This window comes from Pelophylax lessonae (assembly GCF_965119305.1).
Source record: "Pelophylax lessonae genome assembly, chromosome: 4".
Taxonomy (NCBI): Eukaryota; Metazoa; Chordata; class Amphibia; order Anura; family Ranidae; genus Pelophylax; species Pelophylax lessonae.
The window spans coordinates 165,921,035-165,946,879 of record NC_138771.1 but is presented as its reverse complement, the minus strand read 5'-3'; the positions used below and the strand labels follow the sequence as shown (position 1 = coordinate 165,946,879).

General features: G+C 40.4%; 1 protein-coding gene across 1 annotated transcript in view; it reads left to right on the top strand.

The window, feature by feature from the left end:
• LOC309552574 (carboxypeptidase A5-like) overlaps positions 1 to 25,845 on the top strand; it is a gene marked incomplete at its 3' end in the record, with an annotated part of 71,147 nt that overhangs the window by 31,539 nt on the left and 13,763 nt on the right. Inside the window, exons 12-19 of the mRNA XM_082253523.1 lie at positions 3,530 to 3,602; positions 5,990 to 6,071; positions 9,690 to 9,824; positions 14,319 to 14,417; positions 15,868 to 15,969; positions 22,807 to 22,905; positions 23,049 to 23,159; positions 23,934 to 24,024. Of these exons, the coding sequence (XP_082109649.1) occupies positions 3,530 to 3,602; positions 5,990 to 6,071; positions 9,690 to 9,824; positions 14,319 to 14,417; positions 15,868 to 15,969; positions 22,807 to 22,905; positions 23,049 to 23,159; positions 23,934 to 24,024 (792 nt within the window). The remainder of the gene's footprint in view (positions 1 to 3,529; positions 3,603 to 5,989; positions 6,072 to 9,689; positions 9,825 to 14,318; positions 14,418 to 15,867; positions 15,970 to 22,806; positions 22,906 to 23,048; positions 23,160 to 23,933; positions 24,025 to 25,845) is intronic.

Here is a 25,845-nt window from a genome sequence, read left to right as displayed (position 1 = left end):
AATTATTATTTTCCACTAAAAGTAAAACAGAATATCCATATGACACGACTTGATATAAGCTAAATAGGTTGTTTGAGTAACACTCTTTGCTGTATATAATGTTGCTAATCTGGCAGATCAAAAGTTAATAAATCTAACTGGCTCAAAGCCAGCAGCAAAAAATGTGGTAAAAAGTTGTGTTTTTGGATGCACCTTCACTCACGTTTTCTTTTAACCTGCAAAGTAAATGCATAATGTGCTAATATGCGACACATACTAGCACATTATGTGACACCTGCAAACGACGCCCGCGTCATCCTCGCTGGAGGCCGCATCCATCTTTGCCATCTTCCTTCCATTTCTGCGGACTCCGGCTGTGTTACTGGCCCAAGCCACGTGACGCCATTGCACTTCAGAGCGCATGCGCTGATGACGTCATTGGCTGCATGTAATGTAAATATCTCCTAAACAGTGCAAGTTTAGGAGATAATTACAATACCTATAGGTAAGCCTTATCGTAGGCTTACCTATAGGTACAAACAGTACCTGGGGGTTTGCAACCATTTTAACGTGCATTCACATGTCTGTTAGTGCATTCTGTTGGCCACAATGTTAATTTAATATAACCATTATAATGTATTACCATGCAAACAGTATGCCAGAGTGTTAAACACACATTAGTCACAAAATAGGCAAGGATCAAACCGGCTGCCTTAGGCAGTGCCAAGGGATGTGACTTAATATTAAGCAGGGGTTGTTTCCAGTTGTTGCCCGCTGGTTAAGGTGGTGCATCAGTTGGTCAAAAGGACCCAGAGAAAGACACATGATCAACAGAAAAAGAAAGTGGCAAAAGCAGGATTTTACACTCATGAGAAGCAATCCCCAGCAGACCCAATAGCCTCATTGGATAAATACTTTGTAGGTAGGTCCCTAACACCGATATTTCTAAATTTGCTTGCCATGAAAAGGCAGTAGATGAAGATACAAGGAAGTTTTATACAGGGAGGGGCTTCGTCTTGCTTCCATTTCCCACAATCAGCTAGTTGTGAATCAACTAGCTTTTTGGCATAGGAAGAAATACCAGTAATAAAGGCTTAGTTCAGATCTTCCTAAAAAAAAACTTGCCAACAAATGGGGCTGGCATATAACAATTCTAGCATAGCACGTTTTTCTAGAAGGAGATGGTTTAGTGTCAGCAACATACTGAAAAAATGGCATAAGACACCTTTATTGAAAGCAGCACACTTACACGTCAAAAATCACCAATCCACCATTCCAATGCCGGGCATTGTGTTTACAAGTGACAGCGGGGAGCGGAGGGCGAGGTCAAGAGGTGGTGTAATGGAGTCCTGCCCCGTTCCAGCTGCAGAACTCAATGCGAGGGCCACATGACAAGGCCTGGGGACCAGATTTGGCCCATGGGCCTTGTGTTTCACATAAGTGGTTTAGATGAATGATATTTAGTGGGGTATTTATAATTGTTTTACAAAAGATTGACACAACATTCATCCAGGATTCACCCATTTAAATCCAATTAGTAAAATGTATGAATTTTGGCTAAAAGTTGTGCGAATCCTGTGTGAGAACTCAAAATTAGCCTCATTAGTGAGGGATAGAAATGTTGATTAGGAGTAGTGTGTGTGGTATTGACTGTATATAGAAAAATACAGTGCTAATCAATGCTTTTTTGGAGACTTGGAGCTTGAATGTAGTGTTTATATGTAGATTTTTTTATATCCCAAGGACTGGTTACAGTTTTTCAAAAATAATAACCTTAAATGCATGAGGCTTATACCATAGCATCAATGATTTTACAGACAGTTACCATTAATAGTTAAATTTTCTTTCCTGTTGTAATGTTTGTTCCCTGGCAGTACCCTTTTAGGACAGCAAACAAGCTAATACCAGGAGTTCACAGAAAGGAATACACTGAGTACAGCTTTATCTCTATGTCCTAAAATGACCACAACAGCTGTGAGAGTTTTCACTCATGTCTTTTCACAGATATGGTAAACACGATCTAACTAGGTAAGTATGACAGTATGCGATTGATTCACTAATGGAATAAAAACTGCCCACTTAGCAAAGATAAGTCCACTCCAATCTTGCAATCGCTTACAAAATCCTACCTTTGCACATAATTGAGTATTCAGAGTCAAAGCTAACAATGCAAAGTGGGCATTCACTTCCACATTCCTCTGGTAATTGTGTCAGGAAAGCAGTAGGTATTCCTTTCTTAAATGATCAATACTATGCAGAGCATTATGGGAGCCTTATGTCATAATTTATCTAATAAAGATTTTACTTTCAAAGGACCCTATTTGCCAGTTCATTTTGTGAAGCAAATCGATTGAACCCAGCAGTGGATCTGGTCTCTACAAACTGTCCCAATCCAGCTTGAGGAATCTGCACATATCAAATCAGAAGCCTTGCTAGGATTTTAAAAGGCCTGCAGCAGTCTTTGGCATCTGAAGGAGAGCAATGTTGTAGGGCACATCGGGATGAATGGTGGGTTTGAGGAAACTGCATTAACTGTGGGAGGGGCTTAAAGGGGTAAGGTAAATAAAATCTGAGCCTACTCTGCTTTCGGTCAAGAAAGCTTCATGCAAAGAGTTCAGGCTCAGGAGTGCATGTCACACAGGCTGCAGAGGTCAGGAGTGCTCGTTACACAGACTGCAGAGGTCAGGAGTGCTCGTTACACAGACTGCAGAGGTCAGGAGTGCATAATGTGCAAAATCCAGAAATGCATAACATAAACAGTGCAAGGGTGACAAGTAAGTATACCCCAGTGACTAAAATGTATAGAGAGAAAAAGCCGCACTCCAACTTGAAGGTGAAAAATATAAAATCTGTTTTATTCGTATCCAAAAGATAAAATCAATTCAAAGTGTATCTATAATATAGTCAGAGACAAGAGATGAACGCATAGTAGTTGACGCGTTTCACGGATAAGCGTCCGCTTAGTCGTAGTAGCTTAGTCGTGCCCTTTCTGCTGATCCCCCCAGTGACTAAACCATCTTCAGCACAAATTCCCACTCCCTCCCTGAAATCTGTTGGTGATTGCCCCAGGTCTCGATGCTGCGATCACCCTTTTTTTTTTTCTATGCAGTTGCCAGCTTCTGTCTCTGCCAGCTGCGTGTCAGACCTGTATCACAGCGCCGGGGCATATACCAGCAGAGGCAGGGCATGTGCCACAAGTGCCTAGCACTAGCATTGCCTGCAGCTAACATTGGAGGAGGGTGAAAAAACAAACCAAGCCCCAGCTTTTTTGGGGAAAACAATAACCTAGCACATGGACTTTCATCATGTGAGTGATTACCTAAGGTGTTTGCTGTTACTTACAAAATGAAACACATCCAAACTCAGCTTCACTGGGAAGCAATGTCCTCAAATCAATTGGCAGCTCAACGCCTTAAAACTAATTTAAGCATTATCTACTAGGTCATAACTGTTGAAATGAGTAATGACTGCTGATTTAAAAAGACCTTGATAATTGAAATAAAGCCTTATAAAAAACAGCATTTCTGCTTGTTCATTTTTCAACAAACAGTAGCAGATATGAATACTTTGGTAGCTATCTCCCTCCTTCTAGTGGCTGTGTACAGCCAAGAGCTTTTTGTTGGGTAAGTAATTTGCTCATTTCATTGACCTAGAAGTAAATTTAACTACCATGTCACTGAGAAGAGTGTATACTTATCAAAATGTATTCATAACAGTATAAAAAACTTGCTGTACATGTATCCTGCACATATGTAGACATTTATGATTTTTATATGCAGTTGCTAATTTTGCTTATCAATCTTCATTTAAAAAAAAAAATCAAGATTTACTGTGTCTAAGTCCAGAATGGTTTTGTGGAGCATTGTTGCTATTTGCGAATAATGGATTAACGGATTAAAATATTTCCTTTTGCACATGTGTATATGCCTAACATAGTATATTATACTTTCTTTTACTCATGTGTTATTGATAATGCATGCAGTCTGCTATATGCATAGGATTTTTAAATATTAGACTCTTTTGGAAACTGCATGCTTTAAAAAATGAAAGGAACACTTTTTAGTAAGAGTATAACATCAAGTCAATAAAACTCCTGGGATATTGATCTGGTCAGTTAAGTAGCAGAGGGGGTTGTTAACCAGTTTCAGCTGCTTTGATATTTATGAAATTAACAACAGGTGCACTATATGGGCAACAATGAGACAACCTCCAAAACAGGAATGGTTTTACAGATGATGGCCACTGACATTTTTTCCCCTACTCATCTTTTCTGTTTTTCACTAGTTTTGCATTTGGCTAGGGTCAGTGTCACTACTGGTAGCATGGGGCGATACCTAGACCCTATAGAGGTTGCACAGGCAGTCCAATTCCTCCAGGATGGCACATCAATATGGGCCATTGCAAGAAGGTTTGCTATGTCTCCCAGCACAGTCTCAAGAGCATGGAGGAGATTCCAGGAGACAAGCAGTTGCTCTAGGAGAGCTGAACAGGGCCAAAGAAGGTCCTTAACCCATCAGCAGGACCAGTATCTGCTCCTTTGTGAAAAGAGGAACAGGATGAGCACTGCCAGAGCCCTACAAAATGACCTCCAGCAGGCCACTGTTGTGAATGTCTCTGACCAAACAATCAGAAACAGACGTCATAAGGGTGGCCTGAGGGCCCGGGGCTCTCTAGTGGGCCCTGTGGTCACTGCCCAGCACTGTGGAGCTCGATTGGCATTTGCCATTAAACACCAGAATTGGCAGGTCCGCCATTGGCACCCTATGCTTTTCACAGATGAGAGCAGGTTCACCCTGAGCACATGTGACAGATGTGAAAGGGTCTGGAGAAGCCATGGAAACTGTTATGCTGCCTGTAACATCATTCAGCATGACCGGTTTGGTGGTGGGCCAGTGAGGGTCTGGGGAGGCATATCCATGGAGGAACACACAGACCTCTACAGGCTACACAATAGCACCCTGACTGCCATTAGGTATAGGGATGAAATCCATGGACCTATCGTCAGACCCCACGCTGGTGCAGTAGCTCCTAGTGCATGATAATGCCGGGCCTCATATGCAAGAGTATGCAGCCAGTTCCTGGAGGATGAAGGAATTGATAACATTGAATGGCTCCCACGTTCGCCTGACCTAAATCCAATAGAACACCTCTGGGACATTATGTTTCCGTCTATCGGATGCCTCCAGGTTGCACCTCAGTCTGTTCAAGAGCTCAGTGATGCCCTGGTCCAGATCTGGGAGGAAATGGGAGGAAATACCCCAGGACACCATCTGTCATCTCATTGGGAGCATGGTCCGACATTGTCAGGAATGCATACAAGCAGGTGGGGGCCATACAAACTACTGAGTATACTTTTGAGTTTCTGTAATGACATTTCAAGAAGAGGGACTAGCCTGCGTGATCATTTTTTTCACTTTGATTTTCGGGGTGTCTTTAAATTCAGCCCTCTGTAAGTTGATCATTTTCATTTCCAATAAATGAAGTGGCATCCTTTCCTTCCTAACACATTACCCAGTCCATATCAGTATAGATATTCATATTTTTCCCCATTGAGATCTGATGTGTTTTCAGTGTTCCTTTAATTTTTTTTGATCAGTGTAGTTCCCTGACCTATACTGTGATAAGCTTTTTAATTCCCCCTTGTGTGCTTCTATCTCATACACAACTAGGTATAAAAGCTGAAAACACATATGTATTTGACAGTGATGTAAGCAGGCTGGTAATGTTCCTAATTAATTTCCATCAAACAATGTGGCATCCTTTCGTTCCTAACACATTACCCAGTCCATATCAGTATAGATATCCAACATGATCATTTTCCCAGTTGAGATCTGATGTGTTTTCAAAGTGTTCCTTTAATTTTTTTGAGCTGTGTGTGTGTGTGTGTGTCTGTATATATATATATATATACTGTATGTGTGTGTGTGTCTTATGTTTGTATGTGTGCGTATAGCCATACTGTGCATGTTTGTACAGTAAGCCTAACAAAAAAAAAAACAATATATTACAGAGATCAAGTTCTACGCGTTCAAGCCAAAGATGATACTCAGCTTTATCTACTGAGACAGTTGGAAGCTTTGAAACATTTACAGGTACCAATACCAATTTCTATACCTATAGCTTTTAAACACTAATATTTAAATTACAACTAAATATTAGTAACGCACAGTAACCAATCAGATTTCTTTTTGCTGAAGTTAATCTATTGACAAACAACTTCTTATTGACCTTAGCTAAGGCTCGGTTCACACTTATGCGATGCGGGAAGGCTGCGAATTCGCAGCCTGTTCCCGCATCGCAAACGCACCCTTGGCAGTTCACACTGCCATATGCGATACGCTGGGGGTGTCAATGTAATCCTAGCGACACCCCCAGTTTGATCGCATATCGCAGTGCGATCTTACAGTTCGCACAGGATCGGATCGCACAAGTGTGAACCACTGTGCGATCCGATCCTGATGCGGCTCAAAAAAAGGGTCATGTGCGTCTTTGCTGCGGGTGCAGTGCGAATTTAGCCATACAGAGTGTATGGCTGAATTCGCACCGCACAACCGATCGCATATAATGAAGGAGCAGTGCGCTCTGATATTATATGCGATTGACGCAGCCGCACATATGTGAACCGACACTAACACGCAACAGAATAAATAGTTGGGTGAAGCAAGATTTTCCATCTTGAAAACAAGGATATGTGTGTCTGCTTCTGTATTTCCATCTCTAAGGGCCAGTGTGCTATTTGTACCATTCACTTTCTAGCTGACATTTCTATTGCACATTTTTAATATTAACACAGTCCCTATGACAATAAGCCTCTTGTTATGGCGGTGGGCAGATGTTGTTTTTTTTTTACATGTTTTCAAATACAATGTCTTTTAATGTAGACTCACTATATATATATATATATATATATATATATATATATATATACTGTACATGCCTTTTTTTTTTTGTGAGTGAGGAAAAATAAAAGGGACTAAATTGTAATTCCCAATTTTGACCAATCACATTTAATTCTATACTTAGAAGAATGCAAAAAAAAAATGAAAAACCTTTACATAAAAAATGTAAAAAAAAGAATAAAAGAGGAGGAAGAAGTTAAAAAAAATATTTTTGCAAATGCAAGTTTGCTGGAACTGACATTATGTCACATCGTATTCATGAATGAAGCCTGTAGGGACTGTTTGAGCTGCTGTCAACATTCCTAATATGCAGAGCAGGATAGGTTGTCATACTGACAGCAGGGCACTGCAGAATATTCTAGTAGAGAGGCTCTTTCTGCAATCTGCATAAGAAATGGGTCGACAACCCAGATGCCCATTCCCTACTGTAGCATTTGATGTGCCTTTGTTTCCTTGTCCTTGGCCAGGCCCTGGAGGTACAACTAAGGCTCCATGTACACAGGACGTTAGAAAAAACGTGCTGCAAAGCTAGTTCTGACGCCGGGAAAAAGCAGCTGTTAAACGTGCTTTCAGTAGCTTTTTCCATTTGCGTTATTGCACGTTTGGCCACGTTGCTTTTAGCAGCGTTTTTTCTGCCTCCATTCAAAATCAATGGTTCCCTATGGGAGCCTATTGATTTGAATGGAAGTCGCACCGCAAGTCGGATCAGGATGATCCGACTTGCAGGGCGACTTGCACTGTGAGAATCTTGAGGGGGAACTCCACGCCAAAAATGGGAAAAAAAACAGCGTGGGGGTCCCCCCCCCAGGTTCCAAACCAGGCCCCTCGGGTCTGGTATGGAATTTGAGGGTAGCCCCACGCCGAAAAAAATGGCGTGGGGTCCCCCCCCAAAATCCATACTAGACCCTTATCCGAGCATGCAGCCCGGTAGGGCAGGAAGGGGGAGGGGATGACAGGAGACGTTTTGGAAAGTTTATTAAAAATCTTCATCCGGACTTCTCCGCTCTGGTCTTCTCCCTCTCCTCGTCTTCTGTTCTTCTGCTCTTTTGCTGTCCGCTCTTCTGCTCTTTTGCCCTCGGCTCTTCTCTTCTTCTTCTTCCTCCGCTCCTCCTCTGATGATGTCTCCGGTTATTATGCCGGTCTCCGGTCTCTGCAGCTTGTTATATAGCCATTGTGGGCGTGGCCCCCGATTACGTCATCGGGAGGCCCCACCCCCTCATGTCACAGAGAGGGAGAAGACCAGAGCAGAGAAGAAAAGATGAAGATTTTTAATAAACTTTCCAAAACGTCTCCTGTTGTTATTTACATACACTGCCTTTTATGGGGTGAATGGTTAGGGGTACAGTGTACCCCATACCCATTCACATAGGGAGGGGGTCCGGGATCTGGGGGCCCCCCTTGTTAAAGGGGGCTTCCAGATTCTGATGAGCCCCCTGCCCGCAGACCCCCACAACCACCGACCAGGGTTGTGGGGATGAGGCCCTTGTCCTCAACAACATGGGGGCTAGGTGCTTTGGGGTGGGGGGTGCAGAGCTCCCCCTGCCCCAAAGCACCAACATGTTGAGGGCATGTGGCCTGGTATGGTCCAGGGGGGGTGGGGCCGATTGCTCGTCCCCTCCCCCTTCCTGCCCTACCGGACTGCATACTCGGATAAGGGTCTGGTATGGATTTTGGGGGGGGCCCCATGCCGTTTTTTCGGCCCGGGGCTACCCTCAAATACCATACCAGACCCGAAGGGCCTGGTTTGGAACCTGGGGGGGGGACCCCCACACAGTTTTTTTCCCATTTTTGGCGTGGAGTTCCCCCTCAAGATTCTCACAGTGCAAGTTGCGCCACAAGTCGGATCATCCTGATCCGACTTGCGGTGCGACTTCCATTCAAATCAATAGGCTCCCATTGGGAACCATTGATTTTGAATGGAAGACAAAAAACTTATAACATGGCTTAACGTACGTTAAATCACGTTTGGTCACGTTCGGCCGCGTTTCTGCGTTTGAAACGCCGGGAAACACACGTTCCAAATAATTGCGTTCCAAAAAACGTCCCTGAACTCAACTGCCTGCAAATGACTGTAAACGACCCTGTGTACATGGACAGAAAAGATAAAATGTAGATGGGTTCAGGGGCTTCTGAAAAAAACGCCCAACTGCTCCTAAACGGCCATTTACAACGTCACGTGTACAAGGAGCCTAAAGAGAACATTTTGCTGAAAAGGTGCACATATTCTTTTACATCAACATATGATGTTTTTATGAGTCTGTACTCTACAATTACAACATTGGGCATAGTTAGCCAGTATTTGCTTCTTGTGTATGTAGCATCATACTCACACTCAACTTTTTGAGATGGGAACGAGGGACACCTACTAGAAAACGTATCTAGGCATAGGACACACCTCCAGCCACACCCCCTTAATGGAAAATTATACCAAAAAAAAAAGATTAGTTAAACCCACAAGTGCTTTTTTTACCACTACTATTCCTTTATATTGGTGTTTTAAATGTGCAAAAAAAAAAAAAAAAGTTGGATGAAGGGTTTAGCACTAGCAAACACTTTTGGAAAGATAAATAGTGCATTTTATATACAACTTTATAATTCAGACCAAAATGAGGGACAAATGAGGAAGAAAGAGGGACTTTGTTCCAAATCAGGGACAGTTGGGAGCTATGCATACTGTATGATTGCAGTTTATACAGCAATGTTATCCTAACTAAACAGCTTTTATGCTGGTATAGAAAAAACTTGTTAAATATAAGTTATGCAAATTCTTCTTTTTTTGTTGACTAATAATATAGATTATTTGTATTTCAGATTGATTTTTGGCGCAGCCCTACAAGACCTGAACTTCCTATAGACATGAGAGTTCCTTTCCCTGTTTTACAGAATGTTAAAGTTTTTTTGGAATCCAACAATATTGAGTATTCCATAATGATAGAAGATGTTCAGGTAACAACTATCTGTTTTTTAAATAGATATTGCGTTTTCATTTAATTAGTCGTATTAAGATTTCCTGCACCTCTACAACTATTTCTTCAAAGCCTAAAAAACAATAGTCGAGTTTGTAGAAATCATTGTTTAGATTGCTCAAACACTTTATATGTGCAGCTTGGTCCTCTTACAAGGTAAAGTTATATCCGGTGCTTTAGCGATATTATAGTTAATACCAAAGTGGGAAATTACACTAACCTCTTTTTTTCTGTGATACTTGTGCACCACTGCACCTATTTCTTTAACCACTTCCGGACCGCCCACTGCGCAAAATCACGTACATGTATGTGATTTTGTAAACTGGATTTCGGGGGCGCACACAGCCCGCCAGAGTGCTGCTCCCACTGTGATTGGACACAACTGGGAGCCGATCACCTGGTCCCGCTGATCGTTTGGCAGAATGAAAGAACAGGGAGGAGAAGAGAGATCTTGTGTTTTAGCTAAGCTGAAACGCAGATCTCTCTTTACCTCTAGTATATCCACTGCCCACACAGTTAGAAAGCACTCCCTAGAAGCAGACATAACCCCTTGATTGTCCCTAGTGTTAACCCCTTCCCTGCCAGTGTCATTTATACAGTAACAGTGCATTTTTTTCAGCACCGATCACTGTATTGATGCCACTGGTCCCCAAAAAGTATAATTTGCGTCAGATTTTTCCGCCGCAATGTTGCGGTCCCGCTAAAAATCACCGCCACTACTAGTAACAACAATTAAAAAAATAAAAAGTCCATAAATCTATCCCATAGTTTGTAGACGCTATAACTTTTGCACAAACCAATCAATTTACACTTATTAGGATTTTTTTTACTAAAAAAATATGTAGCAATGTAGCAGCATACATATTGGCCTAAATTGATGAAAAAAGTAAAATGTTTTTATTTTTTGGGGGGAATTTTTTATATCAGAAGGTTTTTTTTTGTTTTTAATTGTGGTTCTTTTGTTTATAGTGCAAGAAAAAAAAATGCAGAGGTGATCAAATACCACCAAAAGAGAGCTCTATTTGTAGGGGGGAAAAGATATCAATTTTATTTGGGTACAGCGTCGCACGACCACGCAATTGTCTGGTAAAAATAACGCAGTGCCGTACTGCAAAAAATGGCCTGGTCATTAAGGGGTAAAACCTTCCAGAGCTGAAGTGGTAAAAGCCCAAAAAACAATAGCCCAGTCTCTGAAAATAAATGTTTGGATTCACCAACCACTCTATACAAATGGTTTTCTTACAAGGTAAAGTAGTATCTTATAGCAATATTATGATTAGCACTGGAGTGGGAAATTACACGTTTTTTCTGTGGTACTCCAATTGACTACACAGTATGTGGGATTTTTGACATCTGAAATATGCAAATTGATCCCCCTCTCTGCTTGACATGTTGTTTTTAAAGACCTTAACATCCAAAATTTGGATTATATTATAGCACAAAGTAGGCCTACATCTAAACAATTAGTTTTATTTGGATGTTTATGTTACGGTACATAATGCATGTACATTATACAGTTGGTTAGGTTGAATAAAGACACCAGTCCATCCAGTTCAATGTGTGTTTTACATACATTGTGTTCACTAAGAAAAACATCTAAAAGTTTTCTAAATGTATCTACACTTCCCGCTGACACCACCAACTGTGGAAAGGAGCTCCACATCCTTGTTACGCTAACAGTAAAGAACCCCTTAGGCTGTTTAAAATAGAACCGTCTTTTGTCCAACTTTATTGTTTGGCCACTTGTCTTCCTTAGAGACCTTTGGTTAAACAGTTTCCTCTGAATGCTAGAGCCACCATTTAAATATTTTTATATTGCGATCATATCCCCTCCTAAGCATCTTTTCTCCAGGGAGAATATGTGTGTAGTTGTTCTTCATAACTGAGGTCCTTCAGCCCCTTTATTAGCTTTGTTTCCCATCTTTGGACTCTCTCCAGTTCAAGCACATCCTTCCTAAGGACCAGTGCCCAAAACTCGATGACATACTCAAGATATGGCCGAGCCAGAGTTTTGAGAAGTGGTAGAATTATAGTTTTATTTCTTGAATGAAACCCCTCTTTTTAGCCTTGCTGCAGCTTGACATTACATGATATTGCTGAGTCTGTCATCTACTAGGACCCCAGATCCTTTTTTCATCCTTGATTCATCCAAAGGTTTTCCCCCTTGCATTCATATTTTTAGCTCCTAAGTGCATTCGTTTACATTTCCCTCATCTGTTATATAGATGCCCACCCTTCTATTTTAACCAGGTCTTCTTGTAAAGTTGCTATATCCTGCTGTGAAGTTGTTGCCTTGCTTGGCTTTGTGTCATCAACATTCACTTAGATTCAACTACTTATTCCAACCTCTATATCGTTTATGAACAAGTTATACATATTTGGTCCCAGGTCAGTGCCCTGGGGAACCTCAGCCACAAATGTAGACCATTCAGAAAATATGCTATTAATAACAACCCTCTGCACTCCTGTGACCAGTTTTCTATCCATGTTCATACAAAACCATCAATGCTGAAAGACCCTAACTTGTAAATGAAGCAAGAAAACACACAAATGTAGAGCGCTAAAAAAAAACACTGGCATATGAAGGGTGAATGCAAAATTACCAGACAAGGGAGGGGGGGAGGGGGAAGGGAGATGGGAAATCTCAAAGAAGAGGGACTTCTATATAAAATAAATACCAGTAGATAATGTATAAAAGTCCCAAATCTGGATGTCCAATGGCATTGAGCAACTCTTCTCAGAAATGCGGAAGACTCTGAAGCAGAAAAAAACAAAAAGAAAAGCGCTCTAAGTGCAGACAAATTTATTATAAAATAAGAACAATAGCTGTAGCAACTCACAAGATGCCACGGTATTCAGGCTTTTTTGGATCAAATATTATATGAAGCTCCTCTAGGTGGTGCCATCTATCCATACTACAGGCAGTATACGCTGAAACACCATCCGTCACATGGGAGGAAGAGAGCCGGCTATCTCTTAGCAGCGTTCGGGGGGCAACTGCGGTATGTAAATGAAGCAAGGTATTGTATCAAATGCCTTACTCTATAGTTTAACCGGTTGCCGACCGCCGCACGACTATATACTGCGGTGGTCAGCCCCGTCCAGGCAGAGTGACGTATGGGTACGTCACTCGCCTGTCACTGACTTGAGAGCCAATTGCGGGCGGGCGCGCGTCCGCCGAGGCGCGCGGCCGCGGCGGCTCGTTCACTGACAAGTCAGTGCGTGTGACCGGCGGACCCGATGTCCGCCGGTCACACTACGATCGCTCCGGTGAAGGGAGAAAGGCGGAGCGGCTTATGTAAACAAGCCGCCCGTCAGTCTCCCTGGTGTAAAAATGAAGATCAGACGGTTCTACTATGTAGGACCGCTGATCTTTGTTTTTACACCAATAGCCATGTCCCTATACAGTTAGAATCACGCCCCTAGGACACACTTAACCCCTCCCTCTCCAATACAGTTAACCCCTTTCCTGCCAGTGTCATTTTTGCAGTAACAGTGCATATGTATAGCACTGATTACTGCAGTAATGTCACTGGTAACCCCAAAAGTTTCAAAAATGTCAGTCAAGGGTCCGATCTGTCCGCCGCAATGTCGCAGTACCGAAAAAAAAAATCGCAGATCGCCACCATTATGCGTAAAAAAAAAACACCAAAAATGACAAAAATCTTTCCCTTTGTTAGTAAACGCGATAACTTTTTCGCAAACCAATCAAAATACGCTTTTTGCGATTTTTTTTTACCAAACATATGTAGCATAAAACAAATTGGCCGAAAATGTTAAAAAATTTAGATTTTTACATTTTTTTTTGGGGAATTTCATATAAAAAAATGTGAAAAATATTGTTATTTTTGCAAAATTGACACTCTTTTTTTGTTTATAGCGCATGATCAAAAAATCGCACAGGTGATCAAATACCACCAAAAGAAAGCTCTGTTTGTGGGAAAAAAAGGACGTCAAATTTGTTTAGGTACAGCGTCGCACGACCGCGCAATTGTCCGTTAAAGTCACGCAGTAAAAAATCGCAAAAAAACCCCTGGTCTTTTAGCAGCCAAATCCTCCGGGGCTTAAGTGGTTAACAATTTGTGGACCGGAAGATTTTCTCCCTTAATGACCAGGCCATTTTTTGCGATTCGGCACTGCTTTTTTTAACGGAAAATTGCACGGTCATGGGACGCTGTACCCAAATAAAATTAATATTCTTTTTTTTCCCATAAATAGAGCCTTCTTTTGGTGGTATTTGATCACTTGTGCGATTTTAAATTTTTGCGCTTTAAACAAAAAAAAACACTCTATACAAATGGTTTTCTTACAAGGTAAAGTAGTATTGTACTGTTCCCCTAGCAGCTAGGGGAGGTATCCTGCTTCGGCAATGCCACTTCTGAGCTGATATCCCCAAAATCACGCAACCATGCTTATTTTTTTGGGTTGTACCAACTCAGGACTAACTTTTCTAACATTTTTAATCTTTCTTCAGGAATTACTAGATCAGGAGCAGAAAGAAATGAAGGAGTCAAAATCCCAAGAAAGAAGTTTTAACAATTTTATTTATTCTACATACCATACACTGGATGAGGTTGGTATAATTTCAGATTACAAGATTTGAAGTATGTGAGTGCCAGGCATTAAAATAAATGCTGTATCCAATACAGCAATACTGACATACAGTAGGCAAGACAAGCCTACAAATATACATTTTCCATATATATATCATATAATTTCATTTCATATCATACCATTTTTCACCTCTGTATTTACTATCTGTACATCCATCAATTATAAATACATCGAACAGACAGTGTAACTAGCACACTAAGCAGAACACACGCAAATAACTTTTACTGGGAGGGTAACTATAGTTGCAGTATGAGCTGGCATGACATTAGCTGTCACGGAAATAAAAACATCGGAGCTGCTAGTGTTGACTTCTTTTTAAAGTGCTTGTTTTCAAACTGTCATCCTTATTCTGACTCCTAGTCTGTCCCCATGCAGCAGTCAATCAGTGTAAAGTTTTACTGCATGTACAGTAATCCCCCGCTACATCGCGGTTCAGTTTTTGCGGTCCCGGTAATTCGCGTTTTTTTTTGTAATGTTATTTTACTATATAAATCATTAAAAATGAAAGATTTTTGTGTTTTTCATAGCTCTTGCTCTGTCTCTAAGTATCTTTTATCTGTTTAAATGAGTTTCTATTGTTTTAAAAGTGTGTTTAAAGACCTTAAAATGCTTTTACACGTACAGTGACAGTAAAAAAAATCATGCCTACAATGCATTTTAATAGGGTTTTTCTATTTCGCGGAATTTCACTTTTCGCGGCTGGGTCCGGAACGTAACCCCCGCAATGGAGGGGGGTTTACTGTAATGTCAAAACCTTTTTTATTGGGGGGGGGGGGATATATTAAGGAAGGGATAGACGTCCTCTTGGTTTTTTATTGCAGCTTGCATATATGTTGGGAATACTCAACCTCTACTTGTTTTGCTATATGTTGTGACTGATTGAGAAAGTATTATAAGGAAATCTAAAAGGTAATCAGCTGTCTCCAGAATAGGTGGTGAGAAGAAATCTTCCAATGGGTGAAAAAGTTCCAATGACAACTGTTTAGGATGAAAATTCCCAGGAAGTGAAGGAAGATCTCCCAACAGAAAGACAGAAAGAAAAAAAATGTATGCCTTTAGATATACTATAGTGTACCTGATAAACATGGATGACTGTGTGTCATTGATGTATATGTCATTAACTTTAAAACAAAAAAAAACGGATTATTTTTTTGCCTTTCCCATGCTATCATAGCCCTCCTAGATGCACCCTTACTTTGCATTTGCACCATTGGCTTCAGAGGTCTGTCTACACCCTGTTATCTTTCCTGTGATCTTCTGTGCACCAGCCGCATCTGCATAATGGCTTCTCATAGGGTTCTTGACACCATGGTGAAAAATTAAGTTCTAAGTAAAAACAAGCATGAAGTCTGCATATTTTTATTTGCATAGGGCATACCAGTTTATAATGTTCTTTTCATTTTTCTCAGATTTACAGCTGGATAGACAGTTTGATAATGGAATACCCAAAATTGGTCAGCAAGATCGATATTGGTTCAAGCTCTGAAGGTCGTCCAATATATGTATTGAAGGTGAATTATCTGTTATTTTCATTACTATAGCTTTACCTTTTGGTAGCCAAATGTAAATAGAAAAATCATGAAAAGACAAAATATAAGCATAACAAAAATGTTTCTTGCCTAAAACTAAACCTAAATGGAATGGATTTTAATGGATGGCCCTGATTTACATCCATTTGATCTGTCTAAACAGAAAAGGAACATCAAGAAGTGGTAACCGCACACCGAAAATTGAAATCAAATATAGGAGTAATTTTATTCTTCATCACAGGCATCAATACAGGACTGATAAGACATGGGGCAGGTAAAAGGTTGACATGTTTCATGACACAATAAGTCGCTTACTCATAACCATGGTTAAGAGTAAGCAACTTATTGTGTCGTGAAACGCGTCAACCTTTTACCTGTCCCATGTCTTATCAGTCCTGTATTGATGCCTGTGATGAAGAATAAAATTACTCCTATATTTGATTTAAATTTTCGGTGCGGGGTTACCACTTCTTGATGTTTCATTGCCTTTGGATGGCGGATCTGACCTGCACCTGAATCATACCCCACCTTGAGCGGTCCACCTGTGTTGGATTCCTGTAAACAGAAAAGGAGGCAGCTTTGTTTCGTTTAACAAAGCAGACCTGAGCAGAGATTGAAGTAGGCAGAGTAAAATGGATCACTGCAAAAATAAGGAAAAAGGCTGGTGTCATGGAAATCGGTTAAAATATTGTTTTGCAGGTGAAAAAAAAACAATTTGTTTCTGTCATCAGGCCTTAATCATGGCTAACAAATAGGTGACACAAAGGAGCTTAAATAGTGTAGATTAAATCACATGATCAACCCCAAGGGTCACATGACCCTAAAAAAGGGGTGGAGGCAAATATCAAAACATACAAAAAAGGGCACTATAAGCATACAATTGTAAATAAATAACACAAAAATAAATAAGTAACAGCATCAAATATACTAAAAAAGTATAGTAAAAAAGTACTGAGAAAGTATATACCTCCAGATTGGTCTTGTGTCAGTTCAGATGATGTCAACTCCAGTATAGAAAATGGTAATATATCAAGTGTTCAATGATGTGAAAAACAAGGAATGTATATATGAATATGAACACAAATAATTCAATAAGTGATTGGGTGATACAAATAATTATGAAAGTCCGTAACACAAGGCCAATCTGGAGGTTTATACATTCTCAGGGGCTGGGGAGGGCGAGGTAAGCCGTCTACCCGCAGGGAGAAGAGAGTGATTATTGCTAGCAGCAGCTAGCAATAATCGCAGGTAAAACTCAGCGTGCTGGTTGCACTCAAGTTGATCAATTGATCAACTGATCAACTTGGTACATTCAGCCTGCCAGTACACGGTTCAAATCTCGGCTGGTTCCTGCTGGACCAGCTGAGATTCGAACAATGTATTGGCTGCCTTAGTCAGTGTCCAGGAAAATTGGTTACAGAAATGAATAAGGACTTAGCTGTTCATGTTTAACAACAAAACAAACTTTGGAGATCAGTTACAGTGTAAGTAAGTCTGCTTAGGATGCACATTTTTGACCAATAAGTAGTACATTTAAAAGAATGGAGTTGATAATGAAGGTAACAGTATGTTTACATGCTTGGGTCAATGTTGAATGAGCCCTAAATGTTTCTTCCCATATTGCATAAATCAAAGTAGAGGACAAATTAGGTACATCAACATGTTAATCCATTGATATTCTAATCACTTTATGTTATAGCAGATGTTGTTTTGATGTGTTGATTTGGGATTGCATGTTTTTCAATTAGCTAGATCACATGGGTCAAACACAAGGCCCACTTGCCGAATCAGGCCCTCCACTTCATATGGCCCTTGCACCTCTCCTGCAGCTGTGGCACCCCCCTCATCTCCGCTCCTACCTTGTTTCAGCAGTTAGCAGCAAAGAGGAGGACAGAACTCTTCCACCAGATCCTGCGCTCCTCCATGCAGCCACAGAGAGGCTCGTCTCTGCCCCCAACTCCTCCCCCCACCCCTGGTCTCAGAAGTTGGCAGCAGAGAGGAGAACAGGATTCCACCTACAGATTCTGTGCTTCTCCATGCAGCCACAGAGAGGCTCATCTCAGCCCCAAATCCCTGTTTTAGCAGTCAGCAGCAGTGAGGAGGACAGGAATCCTCCTAGAGATCCTGTGCCTCTCTTTGCAGCCGTAGCACCATCTCACACCATGTCTCTGCCTCCCCTGGTCTCAGCATTCAGCAGACTCCATCAGCTGAATCCTGCCCACCTTGGATCTTCCTCAAGACCCTGAATCTTCTACTTCCCAGCTTCATCCCAGCAACAGCACATTGTTATGTAAGGGAGGGTGGGGGGCTTGCTCTGGACATCTAGTCTTACAGATACAACCTGCCTTTTGAGGGCAACCAAAATGCTGATAAAGGCCCGCAATGTAATTGAGTTTGACACCCCTGAGCTAGATGTTCTGTATAAGTTTAATCATAGAACAATTTCAGACAACAGGTGAAAGCAATCAGTGAGCTATTAATGCTATCAAGAACACATGTCACTGTGCTAAAATACGAACCTTCATTCAGTTTACCTCATTGTGAATTGTTGGTATTGCAGTGTACTCAACTGCACACAAACCTTCTAACAGGATAAGTAAGAGGAGTAGCATTCCTCCTATTAACCACTAAAGTAAGAAGCATTCTTCCCACGGGCAATTAAAAGAAAAGTCCGGTCAAAAACGAACTAACCCTAAACATGTTCTTTGCCACATTCTAAGACTAATCTATCTAACCCTGTAAAGCATAAATCGCTGTACTTACCTTTTCTACACCCAATCCGGTCTGGTCTCCAGCGACGGAAGCTCTGTGCAGGAGAGGACCGACAATGGCTGTAAAATGAATGGGAAGTGACGTTACCCATAGACTTACAATGGGGTTTCCATTGTCGATTGCCTCTCCTGCACCCGCCACTATGCTGAAGCCGCCCCTGACAACTGATCAGACCAGGTCGAGTGTAGAAAAGGTAAGTACAGTAATTTTTGCTTTACAGAGTTAGATAGAAAAGTCTTAGAATGTGGCAAAGAGCAGGCTTAGCGTTAGTTCGTTTTTGACTGGACTTATCCTTTAATTTAGTGAGCATTTATTCCACTGGCCACTAGTGTAGTTAGACCCCTCTTTCAATCACCAATCTAAGGTGGTAATTCTGCCACTGAACCACAATCTAAGGAGAAACTTGCTTACTGATCACCAAAGTAAGGGATCTCTTCACTGACCAATGACCATCAATGTAAGGGGACACTTGTTTACAGGCCACCAATATAAAGGAAGACTACAAACTGCATTTCTCTTCTGGCAATTATGATTTGTTTTCTTTCATTAATATTATTGAAATAAATTTTGTAATATAGAGCAGCCCTGGGTGTGAAATAGTTTTAGCATATCACATTCTTTATTTGTCCTTGCCAATGTTCTTGTAGTTGTAAATATTAAAGTGGTTCTAAAGGCAGGAGGTTTTTTTACCTTAATTCATTTTCTGCATTAAGGGAAAAAAACCTTCTGTGCACAAGAACTCCCCAGCCCCCGCCCCCTTCCACAACCCCCCCCCCCATACTTATCTGAGCCTAATCTTAATCCAGCGTTGTGCCTGAGAGCAGGGGATCCCTCTGCTCACCCCCCCCCCCCGCCCCCACAGGACAGAGAGCCAACAGCAGTAGCCATCGGCTCCTGCTGCTGTCAATCAAATCCTGTGATGAGGGAGCAAGGAGCGGGGTCAATTCACATTGTCGCTGTCAATGGTCACAGGTAGCATGACTTGAGATCAAGCCACTAGGTGTGCCCCATAGGAAATGCCTTCCTATGGTGGCACATTGGGAAGAGGAGGAGCCTTGAGCGCTAGCTGGGGACCCTAGTAGAGGAGGATCAGGGCTGCTCTTTGCAAAACCATTATGCAGAGCAGGTGAATATGGCATGTATATATTGTGGGAGATTAGCTCACGGGGATCCCCTTTTCCAGGAAAGTAAGGCCAGAGTGCAGGTAATTTCTTTAAAGTCTGGTGGATTGCCCGCTTTATTTAGCAGAGGTTTGCAAATATGAAAAACAACAAAACAGTAAAATAAATCCTTGCCGTCCAGCGCTAAACTAAACAACAGTTTCTCTCACTATACAGTGTGGGGCTGGTCCCCATCACCCACAAGAACACATGGTAAAGCAAACCTTTTCTTTTGAAAGTCCAAACAGAGCTCCTCTATCAGATTCCCTTCCGAATCTCAGGCCAGAGCATTCCTCTGCTCTCTTCCTGTTCATTTAAAGTCCACCTGAGCATGGACTCAGGTGACCCACAATCTCTGGACCGGAACCTAGCCTGTCACAGAGACTGGAAAAACCCAGGCCGGATTCCGTTCAGTCTCTCACTACAGAATGTATGCGAGGTGAAATATAGCGATTATCTACTACCTCACCTCGCAACAACATTGAAGAAATGACTAATGTCTAAACTGCTGGCAACAAAAGTAAGTACACCCTAAGTGAAAATGTCCAAATTGGACCCAATTAGCCATATCCCCCTGATGTCATGTGATACAAGGTCTCAGGTGTGAATGGGGAGCAGGTATGTTAAGTTTGATGCTATTGATTTCACTCTCTTATACTGGTCAATGGAAGTTCAACATGGCACCTCATGGCAAAGAACTCTCTGAGGATCTGAAAAAAAGAATTGTTGCTCTACCTAGGCTATAAGAAGATTGCCAGGACCCGGAAATTGAGCTTCAGCACGGTGGCCAAGACCATACAGCGGTTTAACAGGACAGGTTCCACTCAAAACAGGCCTCGTCATGGTCGACCAATAGACATGTGATATTTCAGTTTTTCTTTTTTAATAAATCTGCAACAATGTCAACAATTCTGTGTTTTTCTGTCAGTATGGGGTGCTATGTGTACATTCATGAGGAAGAAGAATGAACCTAAATGATTTTAGCAAATGGCTGCAATATAACAAAGAGTGAAAAATTTAAGGGGGTCTGAATACTTTCCGTACCCACTGTATATACAGTATCTATATACATATATATATATATTTTCTATGGGACACTATACTACAAAATACTCCCATGAATGCAGGCCTTTGATTGCAATTATTCATTAAACAGATGTCCAGGAAACAGTTGATTATAAAAGGACGTTACTTAACAAAGAAAACCCCTTCCCATTCCATGCTGTCAGCAATGGCATCACATGGAAAAGAAATTTTACAAGGCCTGAAAAAGAAAATAATTTCTTTACACAAGAAAGGTGAAGGCTACAAGAAGATCAGCAAAGCTTTACTTATCAGTCAGAATACTGTAGAAAAAGTGATACAAAAATGTAATAAAGATGGAACTGCAATCATCTCACAGAGATGTCAAGGCCATCTATGGAAGTTACCACCTCGACAGGAGCATCTTCTGATGGGAAGAATTGAAGAAGATCGCCATGCAAGTTTTCTGCAGTTAGATAAATAAGTAGAAAGTCAAACTGGGGTGATTGTTTCCCGTGACACAATACAGTGTACACTGTGGAGGAATGGCATGGATGGAAGCAGTCCACCAAGGAAGCCTCTCCTAACAAGAAAAGCCCACCTAGAATTTGCCAGGGCCCATGCTGAAATAGAAGACTACTACTGGTACTCTGTACTCTGGAGTGATGAGACCAAGATACATTTTTTTGGAATGGATGGCTTCAAAACTGTATGGAGTCGCGAAGGTGAGTACAAAGAAAAAGGCATGGTGCCTACAGTGAAACATGGTGATGGCAGTGTCCTTCTGTGGGGCTGCATGAGTGCTGCTGGTGTCGGGGAGCAGCATTTCATTAATGGTATCATGAATTCACAGATGTACTGCTCTATATTGAAAGAGAAGATGCTACCATCACTCCATGCCCTTGGTCGTCATGCACTTTTCCAACATGACAATGATGCAACACATTTCTAAGGCCACTCTTGCGTTTCTGAAGAAGAATAGGGCGAAAGCAATTCAGTGGCTAAGTATGTCTCCTGATCTGACCCCAATTGAACACCTATGGGGAATTCTGAAGAGACAAGTTAAGCATCACCCTCTATCCAGCACTCAGACTCTAAAAGAGGTTGTTGTGGAAGAATGGAAAAAGAAAGATGTTGCAATATGTCGTCAACTGGTTCATTCCATGACTAGAAGACTTGGTGCTGTCCTTACAAATCATGGAGGTCAAAATACTAGATGTATTCATTTTTGCTGTGGGGTGTATTCATTTTTGCATCAAGTAATTTGAGTAAAACTGAAGATTTTGTAATCTAAGTTATTTTATTAGCCTTTACTTTCATGTAATGAATCTAAACAAATGTTCTATAGAACTCAGTTTTGTAAAAAATTTGGAAATTGTCCTTGTGTTCATTGAGATGTTGAATAAAATCTTACTTTTCAAAAGGGGTGTACTCATTTATGTTGAGCACTGTATATATATATATATATATATATATATATATATATATATATATATATACAGTATATATATATATATATATATTTTTTTTATAAATAAGGTCTACATTATTAGCAAAGGTTCCCTGAGACAAAGGTTAATTATTGGCAAAGGTTCCCTGAGACCCAAGTTTTTTTACTGGATAAAAAGAGAAAAGCTGTCCTGAGATTACCAGATTATGAACAAAAGGTAATTGGGTGGACTGGGACACTACTGTAATGCCTGGATGAATGACTGAGCAAGAAGGCTATGCTCCCTGCATACCTCTCAAGTCTTTATTTCAGTTTTAACTGGAATATGTCTATTTTACATGGTTATACAATATTCTTGCTACCTTTTTAAAACCGTACAAAAGACCTGATGAACTGATCTGTTTTATTTTCTAGTTCAGTACTGGAGGTAATAAGCCAGCCATTTGGATCGACACTGGAATTCATTCTCGTGAGTGGATTACTCAGGCCACTGGAATATGGACAGCTAAAAAGGTTATAAGCAAGAGCGAATAAATTAAAAATAACATATGTATCTGAGATGGCATACTGCACATGTTTCTTATTCTTCTTTAATCAACAAGGGTTTAAACGTTAAAAAAATGATTTACAATTCAATTTGTTGTGTGTGTTTACAGATAGCAAGCACTTATGGGGTTGATCCATCACTTACTTCTGTATTACACAATATGGACATTTTTCTAGAAATTGTGACAAACCCAGACGGATATGCATATACCCATAACAAGGTAAGGTTGAATCTACTTCTCAGATATTCTTGGCTTTAAACATGTTAAACAGTTTTAACAGTTTAAATATAGGTAAATTCATTATCCTAGCACCAGCTGTGGCACTTTGCTCACCCTGCTGTACATACATGTAGCTTTCTGTTTCAGGTGGGAAGACAGTTGCTAGGCAATTTTATATATCAGATTATGTCTGCAGTTTGTTTCTGGCCTCTATTGTTGCCAAGATCATTAACACAAAAAAAATGGCGTGTGGTTTTCAACGAAGAGTTGGTGTGTCCTTGCAGAATGTCTATCACTTCACCAAGTGGAATATATCCACAAACTGCTGAGCAAAATTGTTTGTAAGATCACCTCCTGACACACCGAGGTACCTGCCGCACAGTATTACTGTTTCCATGGTCAACAATATACGACAGTATATATTCACTTGTCTTCTGCCAAGAGCATGCTAAAAATATACAAGAGCAGCATAGATACACACAGGGCTTTTTTTTCAGCTGGAACTGGGTGAAACTCAGTTCCACCACCTTTGGCTCAGACCCTCTGCTCCCTGTAAACACAAGGTTGTGGTTGAGTTCCTGCACCTTTTTTCTGAGAAAAAAAGCCCTGGATACACGGCAGAGTCACCTCTTCCATATATAAAAAAATGTAACTCTTATTCAAATTGTTTCCCAAAGGCTTGCATCTATTATACATAGACATTACTATATGATAGTGATAGAAACTAATATATACTTTATCTACACTTCGTTTTTCATTGATTACCGTAACTAGAACCGCATGTGGAGGAAAACTCGCTCTATCAATGCAGGCTCTTCTTGTGTTGGAGTGGACCCAAACCGGAATTGGAATGCTGGCTTTGGAGGTACAATCATTTATTATGCTAGTTAACATCAACTAGTAAGTCCCTGTTGCTTAAAATGAAGTGTATATCAAATTTCTATCAAGTTTATTTATTTGTGTTCATTGCTGAAAAAAAATATTTTATTAATATTTTTGTTTTTAATTTTTTATTTAGGTAAATGTTAATCAGCACATATGAATATTTAATATCTACTATTTTGAGGCAAGTGGCAAGCCAAAAATAGAACAAACTTTCTAAGCTGCTTTTGTGCTCTGACTGGCTCAGCAGAGGGACATACTACTGTATGTGCTTGTCTTTTATAGTCAGTTATGCACAGACTAACAAGCATGCATGCAGTGTTGGTGTTTCTTTTTAGAAAGCTCATTATGTTTTGGATAAACCTTGCAATAAAAAAAAAATATTTTTTAAACAGAAATTAAATTTAAAATGTACATAAGGATACATTTATAAATGTGTAAACTTTGAAAAACATTTAATTAAAATGATCAAAACCATGGCAGCTTCCCTTTAATGTATTCGATTGGACTGCCTCATAATATTGATGGTGGGACACAGCCTTTAATATAGTGGTGATAGCAGTCTGAAAACTTGCATACACAAATGTAGAAACACAAGACTCATACATGCAGGTGCAGAGGGACAGAGACGCAACTGCACAGTTGTGTTATTCTACATCTATTGAACGTGTCTGGGTTGTATTAGGTGACTACTTATAGTCTGAATTTTCACACCAAATGTATCGCTAATTTAAATGATAGAGCTTAACACAAATGAATAATATTATTTATGCATATGTTTTATATAGACACTGCCTATGTTTTGAACCCAGGGCTTTAGCAACTGCCTATATTTCAGACTCATGTTTAGTCTCTATTAGGGATGAGCAAGCTGGGCAAATTTTGGACCAATGGGGTTCGGTGAACCTCTTAAATATCAGCTAAACTTGAACATATGTATGGGGAGTCACACCAATAATCAATTTATACTGGAGGGATTTTTCATTGCACAAATTGTTTTGTCTAGTCCTTATCCAATGGCCTGGATGCCGAGATTGGACCAAAATATTAGTATGTGTTATGTCCATTTCCCTCCCTGTATGGGTGGTTGTGTTTTTTAATATCTGTATAAATAATATTTGTATTTATAGAATTATGGTTTTGTAAGTCCTTGCGGTACCATGAAAGTCCTTAGTGCCTCAATCCCATTTTCCAATGATATATAAACTTGAACATAGCGTCAAACCCCATTGAAGCATATGAAAGGCGAATCTTGTTGGGGTTTTCTTTTGCCTTTTTCAAAGCCAATTTACAAGCTTTTTATTGAATACGTTTATTGTCATTTTTGTAATAGAGAGTAAAAGGAGCACCAAATCTTACAAAGGCTGTATAGAGGCATATGGGTTGCAAAGTGTAAATTCTTAATTCAAAATTGTACTTAATTGTATTTAAGGCATTTGAATCATACATTGAGACATAGGTAAGGGGACAAACTAAGCAGAGACCTAGGTATGCATATACTGGGTCCAGGGGTCCCATGTCCTTTTAAATTAAAGCTTAGTATCATTAAGAATGCTAGCTATTTTTTTGTATACCATGATTCAGGAGATCTTATAGTCCTGGATAGGGAAACTGAAGATTTCTTCCATGCTCCAGCTATAGTTATTTTTGGCTGCTAAAAAGATAAAAAATAAATTGGCAAGCTTTTGTTAAATATAAGGCATACGTAGCTGTGCACTGTCATATGGGACATTCACCAATGCAAAAAGACATTTTAAAAAATTCTGTTCAAAAGGAAGAAAGTCTTTTTTATGTGGCTTAACTT